Consider the following 14,458-nt stretch of genomic DNA (forward strand, 5'->3'; position numbering starts at 1 on the left):
ACGCCCAAAAACGGCCTGTTCTGTCAATCACATTTGACATGTCACTTCCTGTACGCTATTTGACGAACGAGACAAAAAAAACTCGCAATCTGCCGTACGCACATGCGCAGTGTAACACCGACGCATGCGCGGTTACTCAACATCGGAACGCAACGAGCGTACTGCCTCTAACGAACGGCTCTGAATCAGGGCCATTGTTTGCAGACAAGCGTTACTTAATTTCAAAATTATGGATTAACTAGCCAAGTGTGTCAAAACATCCTTCATATGCTCATTTTAGAACTTTTCAATGCAGGAATCGTCAATTCTGATTCCAAACCAGTACAACCATTATTATTATGTGTACATGTGCTAGTTATTCACCTTTTTACTATTTTTATCCTTGATTTTTTGTCATTTATATGTGTTCATTCTGATATATGTTCTATTTATTACCATCTCATTTGCATATTTTTTGCCTATATTAAATTTCTATTATATTTCTATTCATATTCATATTTATTTCATGCCAGCGCGGTGTGCGTGCTTTTGTATTTGTTTAGTGTTGTGGGGTTGCAATTATTCCCCTTTATCACACCGCTGCAGGTCTGTCCTTGACATAGGTTTCAGTGTTGTATTCAAGCGCTAGGGTATTTTCTTCTATGGGTCAATATATAGGCATTTCTTCTGTGTGTTTAGTTTGAAAGCAACATATACTAGGGGTAAATTTACTAAAGGTCGATTTGGCATTTTGAGTGATTTGAGGTGCGGTTTTCATTTGATTTGTATTTGATTTTGCTTTTGGGTATTTACTAAAGGCCAAATTGAATGTAAAATTGGACTTCAAATAGAATTTTGAGTCAAATCGGCCTCAAATCGACCATTGGAAAAACATTGGTACTTTTACATAGCCAAACACACAAAACCTTTATTTACTATAATTCGATTTGAAATCGACCTCAAAATCGGAGTTCAAATAGAACTTCAATCCCCAATAGAATAGACCTGCTTCATGCTTTCGATTTGAGCATGAGCAGGTCAGATTGTCACAGATACATGCAAACATCAGTGAGATGCCTGCATGTATCTGACTGGAAAAAGTAATTAAACAGTTAAAAGAAAAAAAAAAATTGACGTGAAGTCCCCCCCCAAATCAGAACCAGCCCCGGACTGCTGAAACCCAGGTCTGGTTGACTAAGTACAGGGAAAAAATTACATAGGGTCTCCCTGTACTCATTACAACCAGCACTGGGCTATGGGAAGCAGGGCTGGTTCTGGATTTACAGGGAAAAGCTCCGTGTCTGTGCGTTCAGTGACTGAGAGGCAGGGCCTGACCTCTCTCAGCCAATGAACGCACAGACACGGAGCTTCAAAGGAGGAAGCCGCGTTTGTGCGCTTCATTCAGGAAGGAACAATCATTCTGGTTAGAATGATTATTCCTTAGTGCGATGGTCGGGGTTCTTGTTTTCTTATTTTAACCCATGGATGCCTTCTGGACAAGGGGACCACTCGAGGTAATATAGATGAGTATGTGTGAGTGTGTATGTATGTATTAAACTTATACTGTGTAAGGTGTGTGTGTTTTTTTCCACATTTCTTTACAGGTGAACTACAGGTCCCAGTGGGCCCTTAATGCCCCGCATGCTGGTACTTGTGGTTCTCCAAGTACCAGCATGCGGGGGAGGCTTGCTGGGACCTGCAGTTCTACTGGAAAGACAATGTTTTATTACTTCTATTTTTACACATCACTCACACAATCAACCCACCACCCACCGACCAGGGGTGGCGGGGATAGCCCCGGGCTATCAGCTTAGGCCAGGGGTGCCCTATAGAGGGAGACCCCTTTTTTTAAGGGGTCTCCAACTCCCCAGGGATCCCTGGCCTGGGCTAACTAGCGGTCAGGGCTGATGCTGTGGCTGGGGGGCCCGGTGATAGGGCTTGCCTGGCTGTGGCATCAGTCCCCCATTAGAAAGGGTCCAGGGCTGGTTCTGTGATTTACAGGGAGACCCTTCGCAAATTTGTCCCTGTAAATCCAGAACCCCAGTGCTGCTTTTACTGAGTACAGGGAGACCCTACGTCATTTTTTCCCTGTACTTAGTCAACCAGACCTGAGTTTCAGCAGTCCGGGGCTGGTTCTATTTTGGGGGGAGACCTCACGTTTTTATTTTTTTATTTTAACTCTTTAGTCACTTTTTCCAGGCAGATACATGCAGGCATCTCACTGATGTCTGCATGTATCTGTGTGAGAACGAACTGCTCATGCTGAAAGTGAAAGCATGAAGCAGTTCTAACGTGTCAGGGATTTGCAGTACGTTTTGAAGTGTGATTTGCCGTTCGATTTGGACATGAACATGCCAAATCGAACATCAAATCACTGTTTAAAACCGACTCAAACGGAATTTGTTTTGCAAATCACAAAACAAATCGAATAATAGTAAATGCAGTGAAAAAACGGTTTTCACTGCATTCGATTTCAGTCGATTTCAGAATAGCTAAATCACTCCTCAAATCGACCTGCAAATCGACCTTGAGTAAATTTACCCCTAGATTTCTATCCAACGCTGCAGAAAACCCAATATCTTCAACTTAAACCACAATTCTTTCAAATCTTTCACATTTTATTTGTATTAAGGCGTACAATATTAAGGGGTCTATTTACTAAGCAGTGTTAGGAGAAGTGAAAAGTGAAGAGTGAAAAGTGATAAGGTCCCAGCCAATCAGCTCCTAACTGCCATCTCACAGGCTGTGTTTGAAAAATGACAGTTGGGAGCTGATTGGCTGGTACCTTATCACTCTTCACTTCTCCTAACACTGCTTAGTAAATAGACCTCTAAGTTATTAAATAATTGAAAAAAAACTTTTAATGGTTTAGATACAGTAGATGATAAAATGAAACTTTTGATTGTTTGAGAAAGTAGAACGGTCAAGGTCATCTATACCTCTATAAAACAGAAGGAACTGTTATGTAAGCTATTTTGACATTGAAAGATCATGTATGCCCTTTCAGCCAGTATCAAATATGGCTGCCTGTGCTTCTCATACATGCCTTCTCCTACTGACAGCCTATGCCATTGCAGTGACTTATCCACGTCATCCCCTGGCGTCGGAAGTAAGCGGCGTGCTTTTTACACTGGTAGCAGTGTGTGAGTGTGGTCGGTGTGGCTGTCGGGAGCTGGGGAACATGACAGCTTATGTGCGGCTGTGGAGTAGCAGCCGATGTCTCGGACGGTGCAGGCTCGGGTCGCTCGGTGCCGCCAGAGAGACGGAGGCTAACTCGGTGATCAGAGGCAGGCTGTACTCAGTGGGAAGGGAGAGCGGTACCCGCACAGCTTACACTGCGGTTGCATCAACCGGGACTCCCCTGAGCCGCAGCATACGTGCTGCTTGCACCGCTCCCCCGCTGCAGCGCCCCGGTCACTGGCGAGCGCTACATGGCTATGGTAATCGGGGCAGCGGCGCCTTCTCTGGGGACGATGGTGCGCAGAGCGGGGCAGCAGACGGGGAGGATGAAGGGGACAGAGGGGAAGGGGGCGGCGGCGGTGTGGGTGATACGGTGTATGAAGCGCCCGTTGTGACCGCTCTCGCCCCGCTCACAGTGCCCGAACTATTCCCTAATGTCCCGGTCATACCCGTGTCCAGGAACCCCGTGTTCCCCAGGTTCGTCAAGATAATTGAGGTAAGGACCGGTGGTGTCACCAGAATACATGACTATCGCAGTCTAATGGGCTGCGATCACTAATGTGCATATGTACAGTATACTGGAATAAGATGCACAAGTGCATAGTTAGTAACATCGTAAACTAAACCTTGTGATATGTTTATCTCATTAAGTTTTAATGTGGTTTTTATAATTTTGAAATACTCCTCATCAATAACAGCCCAGACAGTTAGTGTAGTGTGTGAGAATGTCATCAAAATACACAAAGCACACACAGACATACAGTATTAGTGCATGGGAAAAGGTAAACCTATTCTCATGGGGATATGTGTAATGGGTTACAGGGTGTGTGGTGCACAAGGGCTCCAGGGTCCAGGGGTGTTCACTCTGCACAAATACCATATATTTACCTCTACAGAGTTTGGCCCTGCAGATATCAATGTGAAAATGGCACTGTCATTATTTTCCAGAAGTTTTTCACATGCTTTAGAGAAATCATTGGGGACATGCCATGGGCAGTAGACTGGCACAGTGCCACTGGCAACAGAGGGGTGGCACGCATGGAGACTGCACATGGGCCCCCTCCTTTCTCCACCCACACAGGCATCTCACAACCACAAACTGTGTTCTTCACATCCAATAGAATTGCACAGAAGATCTGCAATGTTGCTGCACCAGAGATGTCCACAGCCACACATCATTGAATAACCCATGCAGAGTGAATATTAATTATATAGATATATATATATATATCTATCTATCTATCTCAGACAGAATGTAGATGTACAAGTAAACATCCTGGAGGCATATTGGTCCAAAGTTTCAGAGCCATATATAGCATCAGTTATATTACAGAGCGCTATACAGATAATGAACCTTTGCATCAGTCACAGCTCCATAGGAGCTTACAGTATGGGGTCATTTTCTGGTTCAGTTTTTGCAACCTATTATGATTGACTTGCAAAGTTACTATGTGCAAAAAAAAAATTAAAATTAGCTTAATTCCCCCTGTTAATGACTTGTCATTTTTGGGTCGAAAATGTAAAAAGTGTTGGAAAATATAATTTTTCAACACTTATGCAAATATGCATATAACAGCCCTTTGACTCAATTTAAGAACACAATATACTATTATTAAGGCTATTAATACACTTCTATATGGATTTCCAGGTCAGTTAGGCTATTTTATGGCGATGTCCCTAAAATATTCTGTACGTTTCGCCATTCACATTTTTCGCACAAATGTGTTTTCACCTGTTTTGCAATTGAATAGGGCGAAAAGCAGGAGCGCGCATTGTGAAAGTACGCGAAAAGTATGCTTCAGAACTGGCGAATAAGGCGAAAAGATCGCATCGGCGAACGTTTTCGCCAATCGTGACTTTTCGCTCTTAATTGAATTCGGCCCTTAGGGGTTTATGTAGTAAGCCTTGTGGCTTGATTCAATTCAACGCGTATTGAATAGCGCTGGGAGGGAGCTCCCGTAGCTATTCAACTCAGCACGCTGTTAACCCCGACCTAAGGATTTCTTCTCGCATACCTCCTGGGGTGCGAGCAGATATCCGACAAAACTCCTGGCGCAATGCTGTTTTTTGCCTTTAGCACCGCGGACACAGCATCGCACTGGGCAGTTCAGTCGTAGAGTATCGGTTCTCGCAACTAAACACCATGTTTAAGGCGCAAGAAATGGCATTCTCTGATAAAACAGTACGCTGAATTGAGCTTCCTCCCGGCGCTATTCAGTTCGCATTGAATCGAATCGAGCCCTTGGAGAGAGATAAAGTGGACATAGAAAAAAGTACCAACTAATCAGCTCCTCACTATAACTTTTCAGACTGTTTGAAAACTGAGTTAGGAGATGATTGGGTGGTACTTGACCGCCTTCCGCTTTCTCTTTCTCCAAGGCTTAGTACACAGACACGTGTGTGACTGGCAGCCATACTTTTCTGTCTTGCAGAGAGATTTTTAATTGGATATAATGACTTGTAGGAGGACATGCATAAAATGTATTTAAAGTAAATAGAAAAGCATCTATTGGAGTTTGTTGCTTTAACTGTCTGATGACATGTTTTCATAGCTAACTAACCTCACTAAGTCACTTGTGACATTTAGCCTTGGTGGGACGACCTTGGCATTTGATCAAACCATCACAGATGCTCTTTGCCTATGTGTGCAGTATGTTATTGCTGGACACTGAATGTGTTTTCTGTTTCTGATTAGACTAATTTAGCGAAAAATAGATTTTTAATTTTCTAGAAATCATAGGTAGTTTCTACAATCAATCACGTTTCCTCACATCTGGCCACATGCTGACATTTTACACCACTTAGTAAATATATTGCATATTGAAAACAATAGAAAGTAAAAAAGGATGGAGAAAGTGTAGCGTCTGCATATCTTAGACAATGTAATATTGGGTACTGACATCTGTGGTACGTCAAGAGTGGAATCTGTGATATTGCACAATGTTTGCATGAATGGTAACATTGATTATTTGATTTTCAATGGACTTTTATTGTATACTGGAAAAGTAATTAAAAGCAGCTGATAGTTGAAAATACAAATAACATTTTAATGTCACTTAATTAATACTAAACATTTTATCTTTTATTTTCTAATCCAAGGTGAAGAATCCAAACTTAATAGCCCTCCTAAGGCGTAAAGTAAGGCTGGCACAGCCGTATGCGGGCGTTTTCCTCAAGAGAGATGATAAGTAAGAGATGGTTTTGTCCTCCAGAGTCTTTATTTTTTTTTAATTAAATTAAGTCTTAAGGCGTGTATCCACTACCCGACAGTGACAAGACTGAACGATAACAATATCGTTCAGTCGTTCACTACACTGCAGGGTGCCAACACTGAACGATATGTTCTACAGTGCAGGCAGAATCGATCATCTGCAAACATGCTGAACCGTTATCGTCAGGTTGACCAGCATGTTTGCCCAATGATAGATGTCTAAAAGACCTAATTTTCAAATGATGATCGAACGATATCGTCGCTCATTTTAATCATCTAGTGGACAGGCACCTTTACACTGGAATACTGATCTGTTAGTAGATGTCTGTGTTTGTTTAATGTGGCAGGGTGTATTGATTTTGCAGAGCAGATTTTTTTTTTTTTTTTTTGGAGTATGCTAGCACAAAGGTGTAGCATTATATGCAGTGAACCACATATGGTATATATATTCTGCTATTAATGACTCTCATTGTATTTGTCTCTGTCAAAACATATATTTTTTTCTCTTTATTTCCCCATTACACGATAGTAATGAGTCAGATTTGGTTGGAAGCCTGGATGAAATCTACCACACAGGAACCTTTGTACAGATACATGAGATGCAGGACATGGACGACAAGCTGCGTATGATCGTCATGGGTCACAGGAGGTACTTTGAGAAAGTGGTGCAGACAATAACCTTTGTGATTACAATTTAAGCCAGTTAATAAAGGGAGCTTCATAAGTACACATTAAAGGGATTGTCCATTTAGACCAGGGGCGTCCAACCAAGGGGGGTACAAAATGTGGCCCGCCACCTGCTGTAATCTGCACCACTGATCTGACTGCAGATTGGACATTGTAGTGGTGTTTCCATCGGTAGGTGAGCACTTAGAGGAGATTACTAAAGCTGGGTACACACTTGTCCAATCTTCAGGAGATCCGACTCCCGACTGAGCGGTCTGCCCGAAATTGGACATGTGTCGCCACCCTCCGACCGACCGACCCGCACACCTGATCTTTGTCGCGTGTCTGATCTCCTGGTTTTTAATCATGCTTCAAAACTAGGAGACCCGACTGCCAACCAGGTGACCGATTTTTGTAGTGTGTAGTTTACGGAGACCGGAGGTGGCGACCGGTCCCGGAAGCCCAACACACCATCAGTGTGGCGGCAGTGTAGGGTCCCGCACCATCCGCCACTGCTGCGGGTCATGGCAGTGGGAGGTGGCAATAGACGATGGCGCGGCTTCCCATTTCAAAAATGGCATTGCGGCTGGATGGGCGTTTGCCATGTAAGAGAGCTTAAAGGTCGCCATCCTCCAGATGAAGACTCCGTGGAGGTCCTGGGCAAGGCAGCAGCCATGTAAAAGAGCTTAACAGTCACTACCTCCCAGGTGAAGGTGCAGCAAAATGAATTAAAACATTCAGTGTTTTGTTTTTATTTTCATATTTCTTTTACAGGGGTAATATAGGTACCAGCGGGTCCTTAATACCCCGCCTTATTTGTGGTTCTCCAAGTACGAGCATGCGGGGGAGGCCTGCTTGAACATGTAGTTACACCTATAAAAGACAATATTAAACTTTTACTAATGAACTATTAACTCTGCACCCACAGCCCAGGGGTGCTGGGCATAGCCCCGGGGGACCCCTACTACTTTGTTTACTCCTCCTATTATTAGAACCAGTGCCAGCTCCAAGAGCCTGGTGCTGGTTCATCAATTATGGGGGACCCCTACACGTTTTGTTCCCTGTATTTTTTGAACAAGGGCCAGCTCAAAGAGACCGGGGTTGGTTAAGCCTCTGTGGGGGGAACCCCACGCCCTTGTGTTTAGTGTTTATAATGAATTAAATTCCTCATTAATAAATCTCCTTACCTGAATGTATTTTTTCAGCAGACAGATTGGAGGTCTGCTGAAATTTTGGACAAGTGAGTAGCGAGAATTGGATGTAGAATCTGCAGTAGGATTGTATAAACAGTCTGATCTGCCGTGGATTGGATAAGTATGTACCCAGCGTTTAAGAGCAGCAGAAAGGGGGTGGCCTGCTAGTGGCGCGAGTGACAGAGCCGCAGACTGTTATTGCAGTCGTGAGCAAGATTTAAGCTGGGTACACAATAGACGATATGTTGTCCGATCCGGCGGGTCAGAGGAATATATCGGGCACATCGTCTAGTGTGTACCCACTTGTCGCTGACGAACCGCGCTCCCGCATGCATTTCCGACAGGTGATATCGTTAGCTGGGGCCATGCTGCTGAAAAAACCATTGCCGGCGCTGCCAGCATCGGCAAGTGTGTACACACTTGCCGGTGCCGGCACCCCGCTGCGTCCCTTCGCCAACAAGGTCGGTACATACTAGACATTGTCTAGAGTGTACCGAGCTTTACAGCTCAAGATTGAAATCAGTGCAGCGCCATAGCAGGTATCAGTCTCCACTACCCACTCTCCTATTCATACTTCCACCTCTCCTGTCTCTAATGCCCATTCTCCTCTCCCTTCTTACAGCTCTCCTATCCATACTGCCTACTAGGAGATATCTGTGCATGAGGGAAGTTAAAACTGGTCACTTCATTGGGCCTCTGCTGGTACCTGTTGCTATGATCCAGATTGTGCAATTTATTAGGAGACAGCCAATGCTGCTGTCCATGTTAGATGATACCCTGGAAAGTTAGTAGATATATTGTCAAAGGACGGTTATCAGAAATGTGTATTCATTACATCACATGATAAAAGCTCATAGACAGTACTAAATATAAGAGTCTGATTCATTCTTATGTTACGCAATTTGCAGGATCCGTATCAACAAGCAGCTTGACATTGAAAGTGATGATGGTAAAACTGAGGAGAAAGTAGAAGGGAAAAAGAGGAGAAGAAATTTGGCCGCCCGGCACATTAATGATGTGGAAAAGAAAACGCAAGAAGTGGTCAGTTCAACCCCAACCCCTGAGGTTCTCATGGTCGAAGTGGACAACGTGGCTCATGAAGAATTCCAAATAACCGAGGAGGTCAAAGTAAGAACAAGCTCATTGTCTGTAGGGTTTTCCATTCTCCTTTGTCCCACTTAGGGTACTTTGTGGCTCTGGAACTGTTGCTGGACTCCAATGTCATTTTTGCTGATTTGATCTCACTATACTGTGCAGTGGATGAGGAACTTACAATTTGATAACCGTATAAAAATTCAACTAGTTATTGTTCTTTTTAGGCTCTCACTGCTGAAATAGTAAAGACCATCCGTGACATTATTGCACTAAACCCCCTGTACAGGTATGTGTACCTTTCTGAAAGTTTATGTAGAATCTTCAGTTTATTACATTTCTACATTTCTTTTGTTACTTTTTCTAGACTGTTGTTTTTGGGGGTTTTCGTGTAATGGTTTCTGTTGCTTTTGTTATTCATGAAAGGGAATCTGTAATGCAGATGATGCAGGCTGGACAGAGAGTGGTTGACAATCCTATTTATTTGAGTGACATGGGCGCAGCACTAACTGGAGCAGATTCCCAGGAGCTTCAAGATGTCTTAGAGGAAACAAATGTAAGTCACATGGGCTCTGTGGAGTGACTTTGACTAGGAGTGATTTCTGTATTTGAAGGAGTACTTATTGCTTATATGGGATAAACCAGGGGTCTTCAACCCCTGGCCCGCGGGCCATGGGTGGCCCGGTAGTTGTTCCCCGTGGCCTGCCGTTGGTGTGCAGGCACACCCTAAAGTCACCCCCTCCAGGTCCATTTCAGTAAGTGTAGTGCGGACCGCAGTGAGTGCCGTCCGCACTACACAGTAACAAACACATCGCTGGCGGCAGCAGTGTGTTTGTTTTGGCAGCCAATGAGAATCGGACAAATTCTCATTGGCTGTTGCACCGACGGCCGGAGCCTGGCTGGAGCACACTCATAAACTCCACCTTCCGGCTCCCGCAGTGGGTGATGGGAGAGACGTCATGACGCATCACCCATACTTCAGAGCGGACCGGGAGGACAGAGGAGTGGACGGCGGCGGGTGCAGGGATTCAGGTAAGTGTTTTGTTTGGGGGTTTTTTTTGGGGGGGGGGGGGGGGGTTGTGTCTTTGTCCTATATATGTAAGTGGCACTGACACTACCAGGGGCACTGCATAGGAGGACCACTACTGGGGGCACTGCATAGGGAGAACCATTACTGGGGGCACTACGTAGGGGGGACTACTGCTGGGGGTACTGCATAGGGGGGGGACTACTACTGGAGACACTATATAAGGGGGACCACTACTTGGGGGCACTGCAGAGGAGGGCAGTTATGGAACATAATTGTTTGAGGATGGGGCAACTGTCTGACATAATTAATGGAGGAGGGACATAATTATAATTGTGGGTTTAATGCTGCATACACACGTAAAGATTTTCTGTCCAACCATCCAACTAGTTGATTGATTGGAATGAAAATCTGGTAACGTATGGGAGTAACTGATGTTCAGCAATTTGCTCCTAAATGCCAGAAAACAGATGAAAATGGTCGTTCAGACAAGTTTGTTAAATGTTTGATCTAAACAATTTGTTCAAACAACAGTTTTTGTCCATTTTCCGGCGTTTGGGAGCAAATTGCTGATTGTCATTTGCTTTCATACCTTACCAGATTTTCATTCCAACCAATCAACTAGTTGGATGGTTGAACAGAAAATCTTTACGTGTGTATGCAGCTTTAGGGTGCCATTCTGGGACCTAATTAAAATTGTAGGAGGGGGCAGTTATGGGACATAATTGTGTGAGGAAGGGGCAGAGTCTAAATACCGCAGTATAGCTTAGTGGCCCTCGGGCTTCGTTGAGTTTTTTAATGTGGTCCACACTGTCTTAAAGGTGGAAGACCCCTGGGATATACTAAGCTATGAGACTTTACTGTCATGCCTACAATTACCTTCAGATGGATATGGTTGGTGTACAATCCCTGCAGTGACTTCTCTTCTCCTTTTTAACAGATCCCAAAGCGCCTGTACAAATCACTGTCATTATTAAAGAAAGAGTACGAACTCAGCAAGCTGCAACAGCGTTTGGGTCGAGAGGTAATCTAAGATGTCATAATATTTTTTAAGTGGTTATTAAAGTTGGAAAAAAATAATACAAACGTCCATGAATTCCAACCATCTTTAATATGGGTTAGCAGCAGTGATCCAGGAGACTTAGAGCAAACCCCAGCGAGGCAGCTATCAATACATCATTTCATCACAAAATCAAAGCCCTCCTTCCCTACCCCCTAAATAGCGATTTGATTAGTTTCCTGGAACAACCTCCCTTATAATAAGCTCTAATAATTAGCTAGATATAAAATTTCTTGTGAAAAGGAGATCAAATCCATATTTAGATCCATGTAACGTATTGGCCATCACCACATCCTTTGGGAGCATCCCGTAGTCTGATTACCCTTACAGTGAAGAACCCCGTACTGGGCTGATGGTGAAAACGTCTTTCTTCTAGATGTAGTGGATGTCCCCTTATCACCTGGACCGTTCTAGGTATGAAGAGATTGGCAGACATATCTTTGCATTGACCATTGATTTATTTACACCTGTTAATTAGGTCACCTATAAGGCACTTTTCTACTTCAGGGTCCATAGGGGGTCCACAGGGTTGACCTTGGGGTATAGGTTGGGAACCAAATCCGGGCACCACGCAGTTAAAGCTTTTAGCTCCCAGGATGCACTGGGTCCACTCTCCCTATAACCCCACCCCCAAGCCAGAGGCACCTCAGTTTAAGTTGGTGCCCGGCCGGAGTCGGGTCACCGTTAGCGCAGGGGGAGCTGATTAGCAGCCCCTAAGCTTATTTTATTTTTTTAGGGACAAAGTTTTTTCCATGGACTTTGGACTCTTCAGAGCGGCAGCGTCGGACTGTCCATAGGACGTCTAAGCTGCTGCTCCGTCACCCCGCTGGCGCTGAGACGCCAGTACAGATCTGGGGATCTCAGCGGGACCCCAGAGTCTGTACTAGCCGGACTCTGTGGGCGCCCAGGACTGCTGCCGGATCCACGGGGAGCAGGTAAGGTCGCGGATCACCGCTTGCGGTGATCCGCGCATTTCAAATGCAGTCCTGTGCCTCCGGTCTCAGGGGACAGACCGGAGGCGCCGGCAGTGGCGGCGGGCCCCCCATACCCCGTGTGTCCACTAGACCACCAGGGACTTAACGATCGGTGCAGGGAGCCGGCGTCCCGGGGGTTAATAGCCGGCCAGGGGAGGCAGCCTTCCCTGTTACAGCGGCTCCTCCCCTCAGCTCAGCGCGCCTTTCAGTATCCATAGTCTGGCGTCGCTGAGCTGCTTCCTCCGCGGGCCACGCTTCTTCTGAGGTCTCCAGCGGCCATTTTATCTCTGTGGTGCAGCAGAAATCTCTCAGGATGGCAGTGAGTCCAGTCCCCCTGCGTACCTCACCATCAGGTCAGTGTACACAGCGCTGTAGCCTTCCCAGACACTGAATCTGGGCAGTTGAATGCAGTGTAATAGTGCAGTATATTATATGACATGTTTATGTATATATGTATATATCTGCATTGTATGTGACTTATGCTAGTGCTGACTGTACTTTATTCTCTCACCTGTCAGTGTATATCTATCCCTTTTCTTTATCTGCCCTAATACAGCTGTACTTAGGGTGGTTCTGAGACCTCACATTTATATACTTGTTAATATTTGTGTGGTTTGTCACATACTGTTGCGTGCTGCACGTTGCCATATTTTAGATGGAACTGTGTGTTGCATACGCTGAAAATGGGTCCCTGCAGCTAATTTTTGGCATCAGTCAGGACCAGTATAGCGCTGCTTAATATTTCCGCCAAGATTGGTCAGATATGTCTGACCAGGAGATAGAGCGTTATACTGCACCCATTTTTACTATCCTGCAAGTCATGTGCTGCAGGTGTTAGTGCGGAGGATTTGACTCATAAAGGGTTCTGTATGTGGCGTCATCTGGTGCTGGCCTCTTTCACGACCCCCTTGGGCGGTTTGTTTTCTCGGGATCCTCTCAATTGCGGATCGCCGGGCGGGCCCCATTGTTGTACCTCACTTGGGGTTACTTCACCATACTGCCCTTTTCATCTCAGGGTATCTCGCAGCTTCTTGCACTCTTCCCCTGTGACACAGACTACCGCTCCCTGCAGGGGTTTTTCGCAGTATATGAATTCCCCCTGGTGCCACAATAGTCTGTCATTCCCCTTGCAGGGATTACCACAACAGCCACCCTGGGTGGATGTCGTTTTCTACGAAACGCTAATTGGCGTGGTTGACGCCCTGTGGTTACTTCCCAGTTGGCTCTGCCGTGAACTGGGTACTGTTCGGGGCTCTTTCCCTCTTACACGGGGGGAAGCCTATTTCAGGTATTATTATCCCTGCTTTAGGGCTGGTAGCAGGTCCATTCTGGTTAGAGTGAATGTTGACCTGCACCTGTATCATACACCCTCAGTATTGCGTGCCTTCGGGTTCCCTGTTGCTGACTAGCGGGTGGATCGCATAGCGGGACTCTGGCTGTTGCCAGATAGGAGGTGTTACAACAGTGTTTGGCCTCCTGTCCCAAATTCCCTGAGGGTCATCACGAGCCCCTCCTGGGGGGGATGGGCGTGTTACTCGTCTGATTACAGACGTTACTACGCCTCCCATTCCTGCGTGGTCGGATTCTTCGGATCCGTAGGTGGTAACTCTGCCTGAAATCAGTATACTTGCTTTCAGGAGTTGTTACCCATCCTACCATGGCTATAGCATGGTTGGTTAATACTATTGCATATTGGGTTGATGCATTTGTAACGTTTTTTCCCCTCCAACACGTCGGGGGTTCAAATGTATTTGGTCGCTCACGTAATATATGCTGTTGTCATAGGTGGAAATGCCTATATTGGATACCAGTCTCCTAACTTTCAGAGTTCCGGCTGCGACTGTATCCTCCGTAATACCCTATGGCTGCGCTCTGGGAATGCAGAGGTGCAGATACCATCTTTAGGGTTGATATTGTTTGGTCCTGACCTTGACAAGATTGTAGTAACATTGGCAGTATTACTAACGACAAGTTTACCGCTTTCAGCTATGCCCACTACAAGGCCTCAGACTAAGTCTGTTAAGTCTTTTTTGTCCTCTGGGTCAGCCTAAAGGTCTGTTTCTTCGTAGACTGTCG

The 14,458-nt window shown here is 45.3% G+C and overlaps 1 protein-coding gene across 1 annotated transcript in view; it reads left to right on the forward strand.

Moving 5' to 3' along the window:
* Nucleotides 1–3,065: 3,065 nt before the first annotated feature.
* Nucleotides 3,066–14,458, forward strand: part of LONP1 (lon peptidase 1, mitochondrial) — a 47,412-nt gene continuing 36,019 nt past the window's right edge. Inside the window, exons 1-7 of the mRNA XM_088448362.1 lie at nucleotides 3,066–3,655; nucleotides 6,259–6,347; nucleotides 6,900–7,019; nucleotides 9,138–9,357; nucleotides 9,549–9,610; nucleotides 9,748–9,877; nucleotides 11,289–11,372. Of these exons, the coding sequence (XP_088304488.1) occupies nucleotides 3,161–3,655; nucleotides 6,259–6,347; nucleotides 6,900–7,019; nucleotides 9,138–9,357; nucleotides 9,549–9,610; nucleotides 9,748–9,877; nucleotides 11,289–11,372 (1,200 nt within the window). The 5' untranslated portion in view covers nucleotides 3,066–3,160. The remainder of the gene's footprint in view (nucleotides 3,656–6,258; nucleotides 6,348–6,899; nucleotides 7,020–9,137; nucleotides 9,358–9,548; nucleotides 9,611–9,747; nucleotides 9,878–11,288; nucleotides 11,373–14,458) is intronic.

This window comes from Taudactylus pleione, unplaced genomic scaffold (genome assembly GCF_031769625.1).
Source record: "Taudactylus pleione unplaced genomic scaffold, aTauple2 ptg000454l, whole genome shotgun sequence".
In the NCBI taxonomy this organism is placed as follows: Eukaryota; Metazoa; Chordata; class Amphibia; order Anura; family Myobatrachidae; genus Taudactylus; species Taudactylus pleione.